The sequence below is a fragment of the Parus major genome, chromosome 6, assembly GCF_001522545.3.
Source record: "Parus major isolate Abel chromosome 6, Parus_major1.1, whole genome shotgun sequence".
Taxonomy (NCBI): domain Eukaryota; kingdom Metazoa; phylum Chordata; class Aves; order Passeriformes; family Paridae; genus Parus; species Parus major.
Genome location: NC_031775.1, coordinates 25,831,955 through 25,850,530, shown reverse-complemented (window position 1 = coordinate 25,850,530; position 18,576 = coordinate 25,831,955). Strand labels below are relative to the sequence as shown.

Genomic DNA, 18,576 nt, shown 5'->3' with positions numbered 1-18,576 from the left:
CATGTGCCATTTGCTTTAAATAAAAAGGATTTTTAACCACTTCTACTCATGTGAAAGTGGGCTGAGCAGGGAGAGGGCCAGTGCAAATGCATTCCATTGAACCCAAAGGACAGGGGATTTCTCACAACGAGAGCTGGCTGCAATTTGCCACAATTTGCACACTTTTTTTTTTTTCAGGAAGTTTTCCAGTCAGCCTGCAAATTTTTCCAGCCAGATAAAATGTAGTCAACGCATAAATGAGTTGACAAGTCATTCTCTGCACATACTAAGTTGCTTTTATTAATCCAGAACTGCATGCTACAGATACTGTACAGCATGAACATTTATTCATTACAAAAAATGGCTTCCAAACCATTAAAAATGAAAATCGGAATAAGAGCATAAAACGGAACAGTAACATCACAACTGTTAGGAAACATTCAAAGTATTCACAAAAAATGTTATAGTTAGCATCTTAATAAACCAGAGAAAAATCTGAGACAGTTTTACAATCGCTTCATGTCAACTACAATGGCACTGAATGAACAGATGAACAATTTTTCAGCTTTATACAGCGTTTTTTGCAACATCAACATGCCTAGGTTTTTTTTTTTTGTTTTAAGTTTGCTACCTACCTGTATGTAGTAAGTGTACATAAAAGTGGCAGTCTGATTTTCCTTTTATGAATAATCTAATATACAGAATTTGGCCCTTAAGGGTTTATACCTCTTCATTTTAAATGCTTTCCGGACAATCTGCTACCAAACACGTCTGTTATAGGTGACATTAAAACTACATACATATCTACCTATGTAACATCACAGCAAAACATGATGAACAAAAAAATTACAGCATTAAAAAAAAAAATAAAGTTGTCGGGAGAAAGTTAAAAGTCACTGAGAATTTTGGCACATAAAAATTTTGCACACAGCCTACAGTCCTAATGTCGCAGGGGATTCAGCTGCAGTTCTGAACGGGAGACACTTGGACCTTGCTATTTTTCAAACAGCATTGCTAAAAATTCCCTTGCTAAATTTTCAAGTCTTTTCGAGTGTAATGGCTTTTAAAGCAATTTTATTCTTTACACTATTGATCCTTGAAAAAAATGCATCTGCGAATGTCCATTTGGTGGCAACCGTATTTCATATAGCAAAAAAAAAAAAAAAAAAAAAAAAAAAAAAAAAATCACAAAAAGAAATCGAAAAACAAAATCCCAGAAAAAATATATATATACACATTTATATATAAACTTAAAAACCTTGTACAAATGAGTTGTTATATATAAGATGCTTACACTAAAGGAAAAAAAAAAAAACCCTTTATACAATGTTTCAAGAAAAAAAAAAAAAGAAGAAAAAAACATTTAAAAAGGGACAACATACAGATACAACAAGCAATTTCTAAAGCAATAAATACTACTGGTCCAATAGCGTTGTGATACTTTTAATTGTTGAGTAGCGTCCCCTCCCCCAAAAAGAACAACACCATGGAACAAGGTATATTAACACATTTTTTTAACCCTTTGTTTCTGTACATTTAAACAATAACAAGTAACATCACAATAAAGGTTGTTTCACACAAGGAAGAAAAAAAAAAGAAGTAGTAGCGGCACCGCATTCGTTATGCCCTTAAAGGTTTAAAAACCAGATGTAAAATGATTGGTTCGCAAGCTCGTATTTAATACAAATAATAAAGAACCAATGCCTCTGGCAAGGGCTGCTTCAAAATTGCTTCTTTTTTTTTTTTTTTTTAATTTTTAAAATCAGTCTTTAAAACTAAGCTATTGGAACTACATAACAATTATGTATATATATATATTTTTTAAACGCTACAAAGACTTTAAACAGCTGTTGATAAAAATTTTGGCAGAATCATGAGGCTTTTCTCATCTACATATTTAAAAAGGAGAAATTGAAATAAGAATGGGTCAAATATTGACCAATGAACTCGATAAAACATCAACTAATGTAGCCACATGGCACAAATTAAAAATGAAACCGAGAAACGACAACAAACAGCGGACAACAACGAGAAGAAAAAAGAAAAAAATAAAAAAAAGAAAAAAAAAAGAAAAAAATAAAAAAACAAAACCCCAAATACCAACAGAATTCAATCCCCCCGAAAGGAAACCGAAAGGGCTAACGAGGCTAAAGCTATTCTAAGGACTTCGTTACAAGGGAGAGCGGCTGGGGCTGTGTCCCCGCCAGCGAGCTGTGGGAATGCAAGGAGGACGTGGAGGGCTGTGCGAGGGAAGCGGCGGCGGCCGGCGGGAGGGCGGCCGGCGGGTGGTCCAGGGCCCCGTTGGGACAGCTGGCGGCGGGCAGGGCGCCGGGCTTGCTCGCGGCGCTCTCAGCGAGCACGAGCGAGGATGGCGGCGGCATCATCACCAGGTGCGCCAGCGGGTCGGGCTTCAATGAGAGCGAGAGGGGTTGCGTTTGTTCAGTCTGTGGTTTCGAGTCTCTGGAGGGGGAGGCGAGCATGGCAGGGGAGGACGGAGGAGAGTCTAGTAAGCTTCCATCTGAAGAGGGTGGGCTGACGCAGCTGCCTTCACCTTGTATGTAGCGAACGCACTTTTTTTTTCTCCTAGAAACAGGGAGAGAGTTATCTGTGAATAAAGGGCAGAGATGCTGATGGAGACAGTCATCTACAGCAAAGAGCCGTCAATCAGCTACTCTGGGCTCTGCACGGGTGGCACCCCGGCCCCACGTGCCATCCTGGGGGTCTGGCAGGGTGTCCTCGGCACCAAGCCCGCTCGGGAACCTCCCCTCGGCTAACAGATTTGGAAAGGATTCGCCAATTAATTGTCTCTTCATCCCCCTCCTCTTCAGGCTTCCTCCTTTCCTTATTTTCATAATCAGAAAACCAGATAAATGGGTTTTGGAGCCCACTGTTCTAATCTACAGACTTTCCTTCATGGGGAAAAAAAATATTACAAAGCAATTTAATCCTCCTAAAACAAAAACCCTGGATAGCTGATGGTATCTCAAGATGTCCCATAACGCTGTCCAGCTCAACAGGGCTATAGCTACACCTGTGTCACCTGTGATTTCTTACGATGCCCTGCCCTTGGGAGGCAAGAACGGCTGCAAACTACTGCTCATTGCTTCCTCCTCTGTTAAGAACCACACCAAATCCAGAAATGTCAGTCAGACAGGAGGGATATATAACAGAGAGAACAAGAGAGAGAGGGGAAATAAAAACAAAACGAACAAACAAAGCAAACAGAAGAAAAAAACAGGAAAAGAACAGGAAAAACAGAATATGATCCAAAATAACAAGAATAACTGGTTGTATGGCCTGCAGGTTGTGGCTTTAAATCGACTCAGTTTTACTTTTTGTTTTAGGGAAGTGGTAGATTTGGGAAGCTGCTTGTCTGCATTTTGGGGATTTTCCTCTGAGAGGCCATCCATGTAACTCCAGAGTGGGATCCAATTTCAGTAGGTGAAGAGCACGACGACAGGTACGAAGGTGAGGAGCAACATGGATCTTATTTCACACCAGCGAATATGAGAGTCTCGCAAGAGCTGCTCATCTTCAAATAAATAAGTGACCCGACAGAGATCTTTTCTCCTCCCTCTGTCCACTGGATAATGTAAAGGAGCAATGAAAACAGATGACAGTTTCACACCATCTCTCTTGCCAGGTATGCGCAAGACAATTCTAGTAGTAGGACAGAAATAATGAGGCAAACAACCACAGCATCTGGCAGAATGATGTCCAGTGGCCACCTTGATCCTGAGCACGCTCTTTCCAGCCCTCCTATTCACAATCACACTTCCCATGGGAAGTGCTGAAGTGCAGTCACACAGCCCAAGGCATAGGACAAAGCCTGTCTAGAGCAGCTCTGCCACAAAAACTTTGGATGCTCAGCTAAACTGCACAAAGCCACTGATGTGAAGGAGGAGGTTGCTCTCCCTCTCCAGTGGATAGGCCACCCCAGGTCCACAGCTTCATCAGAGGAGGGCCCAACAGCTGAATGTCACTGGGGGACATTCCCCACCTCAGTAGGTGCCCAGGTTGCCTGCTGGTCACCAGGGTTCTCCCCTATGTATGGTGCTTGACTAGGATAAACCAAGCTCTGCCCTCGAGGCAATGAGGACAGATGCTTCTCATCTGCAAAGGAGATCAAACTAGCTTGATCCTGGAGTTAAAACTATCATCTCCCATAGCCAGGAAGGGAACAACAACCTCAGCACCCCATCTTTCACCAGCTTCAGTGAGGGACCAGTGCAGTGACATCCCTTCCCCAGAGACTCAGGTCAGCTCTCAGATTCTGCTCCATGTGCCACATGGCAAGGTGAGGGGTTAGGGCTATTAGAACTTTAACCACGTTAGCCTGCAGATCAATACATGCTAAAAACTAAAGACAACCATGCAACTTAAATGTTAAAAAGAAAGAAGGAAAGATAGAAGACAGCAAGTGAAGGCTGTAAACCATGCTTTATTAGAGCAATGTTAAAAGACAGAAAAAAATTAATTTGGTGGGCTCAAAACAGACCTTGTTAATTCTTCTACCATTAACAAACAACACTGGAGATCTCTGGCTCTTGGCTAAGGACAGTTCTGCTGTTCTCTCTCCCCTCTCCTCTCTCACCACTTCCTACTTCAGCTGTGCAGCACTACCAGGGCCACAGTTCCTGTTTGGACCTTCTGGATGGCTCCAGTGGCAAACCAGGACAGCTAAGCCCCACAAAGTTCACCAATATTCCTTGTGTGGAAAGATGGGTTCTTACAATCTGGAGACTGCAGGACTCCCTCTCCATCCCCAAATTAAAATTACTTGCAAGCAGAGACCTCAGCTCTGCCTGTCTCATTGATGGGGGTCCAAAAGTCCTTTAACTGGACTGCACTGAACCTACAGGGCAGTGAATTATTTAACTGGAGGCAGTTCAAATCTAGTATACCAGCATTTCAAATTTATTTTTTAATATTATTTAAGTTCTGTGGCCTGAAAGAAATAGCTCCCATGGCAAAGCAGCCTTAAAACAGGTTTGCCTGACTTTCTGACACTGCAGAGCTAACAACCTTTTAAAAAACCAAACCCATTGCTCTGCTACCTGAAATCATTTTCCTTTCACTAGGATTAAGGGAACGTATTGCTTCTTTTGCTAAACTTTAATAGTGTGGCCACTTGTAGTCTGAAAAAAATATTTACTTAAATTGTGATGGCTCAAGGGGGGAGACATTTCAGCAATCTGTGCCAATGCCACCATGGTTACCTGTGGTCATGTACCTGTCAGGGTTAAGTGGGACAAAAGGTCCAGAGGGCAAACCCCCAAACCATGCAAGCCTAATGTTAGCAGATGAGAAGACCATCAAGCAGCTGTGGTGAGGGGGAATAAGTAAAAACCTAAGGAACTATGTGTGCCTCAGTTTTGCTTTCCTAAAGGCTGGAACAAAAATACCACACATCCCCTGCTCAGAAGCACTGATGAGGATGCACTGCTCTGAAAGTGTTAACTTGCTACATCAGTGAGGCAAACACCAACAGACCTGACCCCACTTCTGCTGCCCTTGAAACTAGCCCTGGAATAGCACCAGGAAACCTGTAATGCTGCAGTTGCCATGAGTAAAAGCCACAGAAGACTGCAAGGGTTTATTCAGTTGCTGTGAGCAAAGATGTCTCAGTTTTCATTGCAGTAGCAAACTGCACATCTTTAGCACCTATCCAAGGTGTGCTACAGAATGCTACCATGCTAGCAAATGCAATGTTATAATGGTTAGGACCAGAACTAGGAGAGAAATGCTCTAATACCTAGGGGTAAAATGTCTCCATGCATTAAAAAACAAAACAAAACAAGAAAACAAAACAAAACAAAAAGAAAAGCAGCTGACTCTGAATCAGCAAGTCCAAAACTATCAGCTATACCACTGAAGTTGTCCCTGCTGCACTGAAAAGGCTTCTGACCAAAATCTGATGTAAGTTAAGAGAGGATTTACACTTCACATGTAACCTAAGCACTGTACAGACCAAATAAAAAGTTTCCTTGCTGATAAAATGTAGTTTTAAAAGTATGTTGCTTACTTAAGCAGCCAGGAAAAGATAAAGCAACACAAACATGATGTGCCCCCAGTTCTGGTAGTTGGCAGGCAGAGCCTGACATGCTTCACATACTCTATCTCTAGACTACACAAATATCTGCTGATAGTGTGCAGCAAAGTAACCACAGAGCAGAGCCTAACTAAACACAGTGCTGCAGTCCTTGGCTAGCATGAGACTCGAGCCTCCTGACACACTGAAGCAGCTACACACCTCTTCTGGACTGAACCCTTCTCCCTTTAAGCACCAAGAAGCTGCTGCTTTCCCAGCTTGTTTAACACTGGTACTGATAGCTGAACCCCAACACCCCGTGCTGCTGTGCCTCAAATGGGACAACACAAGCTGCAGAAGGCATTTCTGGTGCCTGCTCTGGCACACTGACACACACCACCACCCTCAATCCCTGGTTCCTCGACACTAAGCACAGACAAGACTGCGTGCATACACAAAATACGATGGACGTCTGAGCTACATTCTAAATGAGATGGAGCACATGGGACTGGCATGAGTAAGAGGGGAAAATGTGGGAGAGGAATCACTACACACAGAGTGTGGTTTGGGTTGAAATACCTACCATCATATTATTCCAAATTCAAAGACTGCTTGTATCAGAATAAAGAAACAACAAATTTAACCAAATGCGATCATATAAGGAAAAAGGAATGAGAAAAGAACTACTCGGTATCCCTCCACCAAGAAAGAAGTACGTACTGAGTTACACATGGAATTAAACTCCAGTAGAACATGGGCTGCCGGAATTTGGGCTTTCTGATGTCTTTCATCTCCTTTTAATGCTGGAAACTGTGCTACTAAAGTCGTAATTAGTTTTGTCTAGAGCTCAGACATTTACAGCTCACTTGTTGGGATAAAATTTAAGAAAAAAAAGTATTTTTGGGATTAGAAAAAAAAAATTCAGATATTTAAAAAAATTATATCTACATAAACCTTACTGAGACATAGAAGCCAACAGGTAGCTGTTTAATTTTTCAGATAATACCAAAAGAATGAATGCAATATAAGCTGTAAACGCTGGCTTTTACATCTCTAATAATGAGAAAAACACTAGTGCTGCAGATCCCAGAACCTTTCTAAAAAGCCTTTGCAGGCAGGGGGCGTAGACCCAAATGAAAGACAAAATATAAATGTCCAGCTAAACAATAATTTTGCTGACAATCTAGAAAAGAAACAAAAAAAAAAAGCCAAAAATTTGCCAGCTTTAAGGACTTTGAGTTTTCTTGTTCCCAGTTCTACCACCAGGGAGAGGTTATTGGTAAAGAAAGAGAGAAAATGGCATTAAATTAGCAAGAAATTCCAAAGATCAAAGATTATTAGCAATTGATGCTGTGGGAGAGAGAAAAGTGGGGAGTGGGGAAAAAAGATTAAAAAAATAAAATCACACAAATGCACTAAGAGGACAGATTGCTTTTATTTCCCCAAAGGCCTAATGGGTAGTTTTATACCTGCATGGTTTGCACCATAAACTCTGTCGGTCAAGCCCGAACAATGCCCGACACTTCTTTGGAGTATTTGCATCTGTTAGCATAAGGTAAACACAAAAAATACAACACAATGGTGGATAGAGCTCATTTGGTCTGCGTCATCTTAGCTACAGCTACGTTCAGCTTTCAGTCACCTCCGTTTTATTTGGTAATCTCCCCTAGTACCAAGGGCAGGAAGGAAAACAGGACTTTCATAATGAGCCAAAGGAAAACAAACAAACAAAAAAAAAATCTCCGAGACAGCCACGAGCCTGTGTGGTGTCGGAGCCGCACTCAGTGCCGCGTTATCAAGGGCTTTGGGAGCGACTTTCCTTGGGTGGAGGCTTGGAAGGAAGGAGTGTGGTTGAGCCACGATCAGATGGGCTTAAGGTTGATGCTGTTTTACAGTGGGTTTTTGGCTAGCAGCAGCAAAGAGGAAGGCAAAAAAAAAAAAAACCAACCAACCAACAAAGAAAAAAAAAAATAAAAGCAAAACCCTTTCGGAGAGACGATTACTGATGGCAGTGTCCCACTCCCTTGTGTCTTCTAGATCACAACACAGAGCTACAAAGCAACAAGGCAGGAAAAAAAAGGGGAAAGTACCAAATAAACCAGCTGCAAATCAGCCATAGCGAGTCTGGGAAAACTATACACACCTGCAGGGGCCGCACCAGTTATTCTGTTGATCAAGGCCAAAGCGCGCTCGGCATTTCTTAGGAGCGCTCAGGTCTGAATGAGTTCAAGAAAAGCGAGCAGAAAAGGGAGAGAGGAAAAAAAGAAAAGGGGAGAGGGGGGAGTGAGAGAGAGAGAGAGAGAGAGAGAGGAAGAGAGAAAAAGGGAGAAAAAAGAGAAAGGTAAAAATAAGGAAAAAATAAAAATAAAAAAGGGAATAAAAATCAATGTCCTCGTTATTAATTGCAAATATTGACTTTTGATTTAAAAGTTTTTTAAAAAAGTGATAATTACATTTTTATTCAACTCTTGAGATTAGCTGTTGCAATTAAAGCTGCAGTATCCCTTTATAAAGGACTGTTTCTTTCCCTTTCAAGAGAGCAGGTAGAGGAAAGTCTTTGTGGTTGGTCTAGCAGGATGTTTCAGGCAAGATTGATTTGGGCTGGGGTTTTTTTGTTCGTTTGTTTTTTGTGTTTCTTTTTTTAAGAGTGGGGGAAAAAGGAAGAAAAGAAGCTGAGTATGGAAGTTAGATCCTGAACATGCTTTTTTCTTCAACTCAGATAAAAAATAAGAGAAAGAAAAAAAAAAATAAAAAGGAAAAAAAAAAAAGAAATTATATCTCCTGGGATAATGCAGCTTTTGGAATAACATTCAATTTACTTGTTTTCATTAATTTGTATTTAAAAGAATGGATAAGAATAAGCAGATTGCAGGATGAGTATGTTAGTATCAGCCAGAAAATAAAACGTAAAGCATGGCAAGGTGCTGAGTTAGTACAGCTAGTGAATTGCAATGAATAGGCTTGAGCAGAAAGGCAAAAAAAAATAAAACCAAAACTAAAATAATAACAAAAAAATGCATATGCATGCTAATGTGAGAAGACTTAGTGGGAGCCATGAAAAATGCCATTAGATTAAGGAGGTTCATTACTGACTTGCTTCCATTCTTTATCAGTCTCTTTAAAGAAATACTGCATATTCAATTTGCACAGTTAGTACAACTCTTGCGTTATTTTTACTGCATTACTGTTTTAATAGCAATTGTTACAAAAACAAAAAACAAAATTAAAAAATACTATCAAACATAATAGATATAAAGATATATAGATAATAAATACTATCAAAACGTGTGGATGGTATTTTTTTCTTAATGTCATAAGTGTTTAATGTTAAAATCTATAATGGCAGGAAAAAAAATTAAAAGCAGTTTATAAACTATTTTAAATGACTCAAAATGACGTTAGCACCTGTAATCGGAGGAAGTGAAAGGCAAGGATTTAGGAAACATTCGCTGTGTTCTGAAAAAAAAGAACAAATTATACAAAGGCTTCAAAAAAACTAAGTTAGGGCTTCTTCAAGATCGACTATGAGATTGCCTATGCAGTATTTCTAATTTCCTATATAGAATGGCAAACCTCCTTAATTTAAGATGGGTGCGATTTACCACTGTAAGGCATGCATCAGGACATCCAGGGACAGCCCAAATTAACAGCACACGCACACGGACACGCACGCACGCACACGGATGCGCGGAGGAAGCGGACGGCTGGATAAACGATGGCATAGGCATCACAGCTACGGCTCTGCGGTTACAGGCTCGGCAACTACAGGGACAAACTCAGCTAGTGCCACACGAGGAGGCTCTGACATGCAATGGCTGGGTTACTAGTTTTAGAAGGGCGGTAACGCGTGAATAATTGGAGTGCATTTAAAAAAAAACAACAAAAAAAGCTGTCTAGCATAGGGACTGGCTCCCCTGAGGCCAGCAGACCTGTGCCCACCTCCCCCATACCTACAAGGGTCACATCAGGACTTGCCACACTTCCACTAAGCAAGAGGTTTAGACTTATCTTTACTTACCGTTGGTCTCTCCTGGCTGCTTATCCCTTTTCCTCTTCTTCTTCTTTCCCTGTGGAAAACACACAAATGAGAAGGATTAAAATAAAACCCCAAACAAGAAGGTAGATAAAAACCCTTGCAAGAGGGCACCGAACAATGAGGCAGTGGCTGGAGCAGAAAGCTCCTAAGGGGGGAACACCGAAGTGTGACACTGGCTCAACCCCGGTGCAGGGAACTTTTGGGGACCCCAAGGAGATGCTGCACCCTGGGATTGACTCTGCCTGCCCACCCTGTGACTTTTCACACAGCCTCAATGCAGCCCCCCCTAAATGTAAATGATAACACCCACCAAAGCCACGGGCAGCTGGGGTTGGGGCAGAAGGACTTGCAATTTGCTGCTTTTTAACTAAGATCATCACAAAGCCAAAAACATTAGACATGTGCATGTTCCTGCATGCAAGAGTTCCAAGAATCATTTCTGGTCATGTATTGGTGGGGCAGGGAGGGGAAGGAGAGGGAGATTAGAGAGGGGACAGTGGGGTCAGACGGAGCCCCTGAAGTTCCTCAGCACCAACCCAAGCATTCAAGCAGACAAGGAAGCCACAAGTAATGAGTGAATCCTAACCTGCAGTTTTATAGTTCCACTGACAACCTAGAAAGCAATGCCAGGACAAGAAAAAAAAAAAAATCCAGACATAGCCAAGACCCTTTCCACATTTTGCTCTATCACAAGGAAACTACCAGTAATATTTTGCTAAACTCTATCCTATTCCCAGACCATGTACCACAATTTGAAATGATGAAATTTGTTACAATTTTTGACTGGAGGGAGAACAGCCTGTCCTGTTTCCCTCCAACATTGTGGGAGAGGACAACTGGGAGCCCAGCTTGCTTGGAAACACAGCAATTGCTTTCCAATAGAAAAAAATAAGAAGTAATAAGCATAGCTCAATAGAGAAAAGCTATTTTTTCCAAGAAAACTCCTCTAACACTGAGGTAATAGGGTTTGCTGACCAGTACAACAAGGGCAATGTAGGCAACAGTAATTTCATTTTCCCAGCTCCGCATATGCTAAAAGCAACAACTTTTGGGCCAGCAACATTAGCTGTGAACAGCACAAGAATTCCTGGCTTTTGAAGACAGGTAGCAAGCACAGCTGGTGAGAAGACCTCAGAGCAGCAGTCCCTTGTGGTCAAGGGGCAACAATCATAACAGGAATCTCAAATAACTTTTGAAGTGCTAGACGTATCTGGGAAAGCCAAGAGGTTCTCTCACACAGTGGGCATCTTTCTCAGTAGATGAATTCCAGATACATGGTTAAGATGGACTTCAGCGTGTCACTTGCACACTTGGGATGGTCCCCATGGTAGGTTTCCTGGAATGTGTCAGTAAAAAATTCCCCCAACATGAACGTAGGACATTGATTCGTTGTTGTCCTGTTTTTCCTTCACCAAGTTGGCCTTGTGGCATGGGGTTTCTGCACTCATCCCCTCTTGCTTGCTCAGGGTTGTAAACTGCCATGCTGCTGTCCAGGCTGCTCCAGGTTTATGAGATCCTTCTGGAGATGGAAAAAGCTGTGTGCACTGTCCATCTCAAAGGAACATTAAACAACAAGCACATAATCCTGCAGCCTGGATGCTGATGACAAATAATCTCTGACACCTCTTGGGTAATTTTTTGGGATATGGAAGTTGTCAATTGCTAGAGCAGCCATCAGTCTAACACAACAGGCAGACGAGTGCTGCTCCTAAAGCTCCCCAAGAACAGAATAGGGAAAACCACGATACCTTGAAATCCACATATCACATAAAGATGCAAGAGGATCAGACTCTGCTCCATCTATATTGACATAGATTGACAGTAACTGCAAAAATCAGTGAATTTTTTCCAACTTTCAACATTGTAACTAAAACTAGACAATTGCTTCAAGATCATAAGCCTGACTTTTATTTAATCTCAAGGAGGCCAGTGGCATAATTAACAGACTGCATCTATGGCAAATTTGCTTAATTTTTGCAGTACATTTGGGAATTCAAGGGCTATTTCAATTTGAGACCTTATAACTTCTTCATTCGAGGGCCAGCCAGAACAAAGGTCAGGAGTCACCTGCCTTTCACAAGCTCTTCAAGCCAGGTAATAAAGTACTGCAATGCCTTTAGGGAGCAATCTGTTAAAAACAGTCGATCTACAGGAATATCAGCCAGGGACCAGGAGTTTCTCATTCTTTTTCAACACAAGCTTTCAAAACTCCTCTAACAAATAATGGACAGCAGTCACATCAAGTTCTTTACACCCTTTTCAAAGGAAAGAAGGAGAAGAATAATCTGGTTTGTTAGTTTAGTTTCTGGGCTACAAGAGGATATTAGACTATGTAGCTAAATTCATATATGGACTTAAGGAGAGAACTGTGGCAGATTTTCAAGTGTTTTGCAGAAGACACCTTTTTTTCTTTGCCTAAGATTGCTCTCCCAAGACTTAAGAAGATTGTAACATTTTCTGTCACCATACTATATAAATTTTTATGCTGCACGTTAATACAGATGTAAATACCTGCTAACCATTTTGGAAGCTCCCTCTCCGGAGCCAAACCAACATGGGTTTTGATAGGTCTGCAGAGTTCCTTGGTACTAATTTTCTATTCAACCAGTGGGTGAGGTGACTGGACCCTTACATACTTCTGAGTCCAGCACTCAGCACTGCTAAACATCTTATATTAAATCTCAGAAAGAGCCAGTGTGCCTTGTGACACCAACAAGCCACGAGGCTGAAAGCTGCATTTCCTGAATGCACTGCTCCTGTCTCTGAAGACCTGGGCTATAGCTGGCCTTATCCTTGAGCCTGATGTGAGGTGCTTAACAATTTAACCACTTCAAGCAGCCCAAAGTCGCTCCCCTGCTAGATGTGTGAAAGGCTCAAGACCCTACAAGCGGCTGAGGGAGGAGGGGCACTCAGGAGAGCTGTGAATGGACCAGGAGAGGAGACATAAATAAATCCTGCCTGATGATGCAAAGGTACCACGCTCTCCTCAGGCAGGAAGGTTCCCCCTGAAGGTCACTTGGGGGTACAGCATCAAGCCGCTGGGAAAGCACCGGCTTTCTCATCCTGTCCTTTTTAGCTTGAGAAGAAAGGGTTTCTCAGTGTTCACACAGTGAGGACAAAAGTAAAAGGTCCTAAACACTGAGGCTTTGTACATGCCCATCTGTCGGTGGCACAGTCACTTTGCAGAATGAGCATTCCTGAAACCTCAGTCGAGCCTACACTCCCTTTTGAACACCCAAGACGACGATACTGCACAGTGCTGAGGAATTACCTCGAGCTGTGGTCTGACAGTCTCAGGCCAGACTGTGCTGAAAGGGGAAGGAGAATGTGCCAAGCAAGAGGTGTGCCTCATCAGGCTTGAAAAGGTCTCCTCTGAGGAGCACAGAATCAAGAATATTCTGAACTGGAAGGACGATTTAGCATGTACAGTTATGCCTGCAATGACCAAGGAGGGAGAGCTGAGCCCAGTGGAAAGAGAAGATTATCAAGAAAACAGAAGGATTTGAAAAGATGTCCTTAAGCACATATTGATAAATAAGTGAGCATGTGTATTCTCCACCACCAAAACAGCAGAAGAGTGTAAAGGGCTGCTGCTGCTTCTCCTGGCCTCACTGCAGGCTCTGAACTGGCTTCCTCCCACCCATACACATAAAAATGCAGATTTTGCTGAGGAAAATATTGTCATATACAGCATAATAGAATATTTATGGTAAAACAGGCAGTGATGATGATGGGGATGAAAGAGGCAGACTTCAACAAAACTGTAATGTGTAACTCTATGCAAAACTGGCATCAGTCTTAGAGCTGTTGGTCCCCAAACCTGCAGGCAAGGGTGACTAGAAGGCAGAGAACAGGGTTTGTTACAGACTTAGAGACCTTGAAAGTTTTAGATGATTTTTATTTAACCTAAAAAAAAATCAAGGTGCTGCTATAATCCTATTAAAAAGGGTTTAGAGCTCTCACCAATCCACAAATCTGTCAAGAATTTATGGGCTCAGGCTTGCAAACACTTATTACCATCTGCACCACTTACCCTTCATGGAAGGAGCTATATAGTACTAGGGGTTATAAAGCTGCCCTTGTGCTTTTTAACAGACAAAACATTCTACCACTTTTAGCTCAAAAACAGGCTTTCTGACAAGTAGAGGGAGGAATCAATTTTAAAAACAATCCATTAATTGATCACGAATTCCAATATACTTTTTTAAAAATGAGGAGGCTAGGAGGGGAAAAAAGGTAACATGGGTATGAAAAAGAAAACAAAAACAAAATACACAATTGTAGAGTTTGGAATAATTCATTTAACCCCACTTGAGAGTAAGACTTTAAAAAATAAAATGCTTTTGTTTTTGTCAGTCCTTCTCTGAAGCTAGGATAAGCCATTCTTCCACTTTCCACTACACTATCACACAGATAAGCACAGATAAGCACAAGACAATAATTATTTCTCTCTTTTGGTGGAAAGGAGAGAAGCCATACTAGGGGAATTTTAGATTTTGTTTTCGAAAAATGAAATTCAAAATGACCAGCAAGCCAAACAGCATTTCCAGATGCTGGTAAAAGTGAAGGGAAGACTTTTTCCACAGAGCTCTGCTGTTATCCTCAAATTCTAACCCCATACTAGTCCCAGCCAGGAAGCCCCTTCCAAGTGGAGGGCTGGGAATTACCCCCCAGTAGTTTTGGTATCACCAGGTTGATGGTGATAACATGTTGTCATTACCAGACTGGGGTCCTGAGCTTTTCCATGTAGTGCTTGTGTGCAATGTGCACTTCAGCAGGTCACACAGACATTTCTACAAGCTCTACACTAAAAATTTCCACCTACATATAGGAACCTACATAGTTATCCCGTGCAGACCAGCCTGGGTACAGCTGCATGTGAAGCTGTCGCTCCTTTCTTGCTAGTTCATAGTATTTTGCTTGCTCTTCTCTGGATAACGCGTGCCACTGGGGTGGAGAAAAGACAGAAAAGACAAAATAAAAAGCACTAGTGGTTGGGGGTTTTTTTTAATCACGTTAACAGCAAACTTTGTTATTTATAGATATAAATACAGCTAGAATAGATTTTAATTTAAAAAAAAGAGAAAAACTGATGATCTGGCATGCTGATATTCGTGTTTTATTTACAATTCTAGATAACTGCAGTTAAATCAACTGAACCACAACTAATCATTTACATGCACTCAACCCCTTTGTCTCCTGTTGAGAAAGGAGAATTAAGAAATCTAAACAAAAAGAGACAGCAGGGGAGATGGTCCAGAAGCTGAACCACTTGTCCTGAGCCAGAACTCAGGTACAGCTTTGGAGGTGGTCTCTCCCACTGGCACTGCCTCCGCTCTTCTTGCTCTCACAGGTGCTGATACTGGTACTGTACTCAAAGGTCTTTCACTTCCCATTTACTTTTCTGCCTATCTTAGGCCAAAATAAAAATCTAAGATTTTTTTCATCAACTGGTCGTGGAAATGACACTGAAATAACATTGCTATTAATTATTTCCTCTTCTTGCCCATGAATGACCCTACTGGCAAGAAGTGCCTGCAAAAACTAAAAAACAAACCAAGGTTTATCAATTTCCCTATCCATTTTCACAACAGCAGAAAAACACAGGGATTCAGGAGATGTCAATCCTACTGAATTTCAGGCCCTGCTTGTGCTTGTCCCTTGTTACCTACCCTTCGACCGAGGATTTGGTTGATGGCTGCACTCTCTTTCAATGTGCATTCTGCTACAACTTTTGCTCTCATTTCCTTCATATACAACATAAATGCATTAAGAGGTTTCTTTATGTGTGGCTTCTTTTTCTCTTCTTCTTTTTTGGAGTCCTGATGTTTTCTGAAGAATAAAAATACAACAGACAGAGACATCACAGTGAGAACCCATTCTGAGTTTATTAAAATTAATCCCCTCAAACTCTCTACAATAAATCCTCAGCAATCTCTAGGAAGAGGAGCAGAAGGTTCTCTAGAGCCTTCACCCTGGCTGCTGTATGGGAACAGTCTTAAGAGCATTACAAGAAAACTCACCTCATGCTTATGCAACATCACCAAGTACCCTCTGAGCCCCTACAAGGACCTTGGAAGGACACAGGCTCCAGAAAAATGGGCTCACAGGAAGAGCTTGAGCATGACAGTAGAGGAAATAATTACACCCCATTATCAATGGGCTCTCCTAAGTTCAAACCTAAACTTGATATCAGCTCTCTGCAGCTTTGAAGAAGCCATTTATGCTTAGTTTTTTGTTCAACCTAGGCATTGACTAATACGGAAACTGGTCAAGAAACTTGAATCTCAGTCAAGAAAATTCCACTTCCTTGTTGAAACAGGTGAAATTAGTAACTCCTTGCCTCTGTCATAGAATGACTCAAAGACTGTAACCATCATTTTGACACGCTTTGGCAGCCAAACCACGTTCAAGTCAATTATAGCAGAAAAGAAAAAAATTGAAAAAAAAAATTTCCCAGCAAAAACATGACAAACCTAAGCCTTTTTACAAGCCACACATGCATAGGGGATGCTTTGAGTGTCCCAAAGGGAAGACAGGGGAAGCAACAACTTACGAGCTGTGGAGTGAGCCGACGTCGCTCTGGGAAGATTCCTGTTTGACTGTTGGTGTGACTATGGCCGGATGAGGAATTCCAGTTGTATGTAAACTATGGTGTGGCGGGACCATGTGTGGAGGAAACCTAGAGGAGAGAAAGCTGTGTAAATCGTCAGAATAAAAATGAATGAATGGGGAGGGATGTGTACACACATTAAAAAAGAAAAAAAAATAAAAAACAACTGGCATATAACAAGCACATGACAGCAAGACAAAGCATATGAAAGCTGGCAGCATTAATTAGCAATAAATTAAACATAATGACTCTTCTAATGTCATTAAAGCCAATCTTCCCCTTCATTATCATTACTGACACTAGACATCATGATTTTTAACATCTTTAACAAAAGGCGAATTCAACTGGATGAACTTGTGTGAAGGTGGAATTTCAGCTACCTGAAACAAAATCCACCAGTCCATTTCTTCGCTAAGAAATTATGTGTGGCAGCCAAGGAATCAATTTTTATAGTTCTGAATCATGTTGTGAATTTAGGATGACATCTTTTATTCTATATTGACAGCAAAATAAAATATTAATGCCAACACATTCTAGATGCATTTTTGATAATACTTATAGACGCCTCATTAGCTACATTTTGTTGATGGAGCAAAAGAAAATATTTATTTGTGTCTAATAAATCTCTGAGCCACATTGCTTTAACAGAAGGTGGAAGACTGTGGAATTTTTGATCCATTACAGTAACCTAGAAAGGCTTTAACAGTCTAGCCTTTCTAAAGAGAAAAAATGTTGTCAGCTTTATGGTTTATGGTCATATACATGGACAGATCCCGGTCCTGCAAGTGGATTCAGAGGGATATGCAATCCCTCTGCATGAATCTAATTGCTTGGTCGGGATCACAGCACAAACATGGCACAATCATTCAGACTTTTTACATTTTAACAGAAATGAACAAACTTCTCAAAGCAGGATTGACTTATATCATTGTTTCTCAACAGTCTCAGAAAGGTTTTGCAGTGAATAAGGAAAGCACAGCATGACTGACTGCCTTCCACTTAGAAAATTCCCACTGAAGTCAATGAGCTCTCAGGGAGTGGGTTCTAGCCTAAAATTATGTTTCAGAAGTAACTTTCTTCAAAACACCAAAATTTAAGTGATCTGGCAAGGGCTTTTCTCACTGCAAATCCCCACTCTCATCTCAGATTTTGAAAAATCTGATCTAAGTAAAATAACCCAAGATTATGGAACACTCAATGGGATAAATAATTATTTCTTCTATCATCAATGTACAGTGATTTTTTTCTACCCTACAGGATTTAAAATGGGGTGATATACCATGGATATCACCATGTATAAGCATCAGAAATATAGTGGGGTTATCTTTTTCTCCCCACTCTTAAAAATTCCAGTACTGATCTTAACAATCCCATCCCCTGTGACTGCCTAGACATTCTCTACATTCACAAGATGACACAGATGTACTTTCATGAACAAGAGCACTGTCCACTACAAGCTCTGAGGATCTTTTGTCTATCAGCTGGTAGCACTCAGGGTGATTAGACAGAACTATTTTGTCTTTGAAGGCAGTGGTGGGAAGAGCACGGACTGACAGGGAGAATGTGAAATTGTTCAAGTTGTAGAGAATTGCAAAGGCATGGAGAGAAGGGAGGCAGGAAGGTGGGATGGCAAGGGAAGAGGAGAATGGGCAGCAAAATGGTCATTCCTACTTCTGCTAAAGACTCACGGACACAAATCTCCAAGTGGGTTGTCCAAGTGCCTTCCCACTCTCTGACAAAAGTAGCTGGGAGAGAAGCACACATTTGAGGATATACTCTGGTTCATGGTAGGTCAGAACAGAAGACAATGTCGAGGCAGCAAAGGAGACTGGCACCTTGTCCCAGTTCTGCCATAGACCTCCTCCCCATCAGCAAGACACAAACTGGGCCTTGGTATTATTTTTTTCTGTTCTCTCT

At 41.3% G+C, this 18,576-nt stretch overlaps 1 protein-coding gene across 5 annotated transcripts in view; it reads right to left on the bottom strand.

The window, feature by feature from the left end:
• Window positions 1–252: 252 nt before the first annotated feature.
• Window positions 253–18,576, bottom strand: part of TCF7L2 (transcription factor 7 like 2) — a 111,432-nt gene continuing 93,108 nt past the window's right edge. For 3 of the 5 annotated variants that reach the window (XM_019007299.2, XM_033515670.1, XM_019007303.2), the window contains exons 5-11: window positions 16,603–16,743; window positions 15,719–15,878; window positions 14,886–14,993; window positions 10,029–10,077; window positions 9,416–9,466; window positions 8,154–8,226; window positions 253–2,562 (exon numbers count right to left, since the gene is read on the bottom strand). In XM_019007299.2, the coding sequence (XP_018862844.1) occupies window positions 2,133–2,562; window positions 8,154–8,226; window positions 9,416–9,466; window positions 10,029–10,077; window positions 14,886–14,993; window positions 15,719–15,878; window positions 16,603–16,743 (1,012 nt within the window). In that variant the 3' untranslated portion in view covers window positions 253–2,132. Of the gene's footprint in view, window positions 2,563–6,593; window positions 6,619–8,153; window positions 8,227–9,415; window positions 9,467–10,028; window positions 10,078–14,885; window positions 14,994–15,718; window positions 15,879–16,602; window positions 16,744–18,576 lie in introns of all 5 variants that reach the window. The other 2 variants (XM_033515671.1, XM_019007298.2) reach the window with 2 other exon arrangements.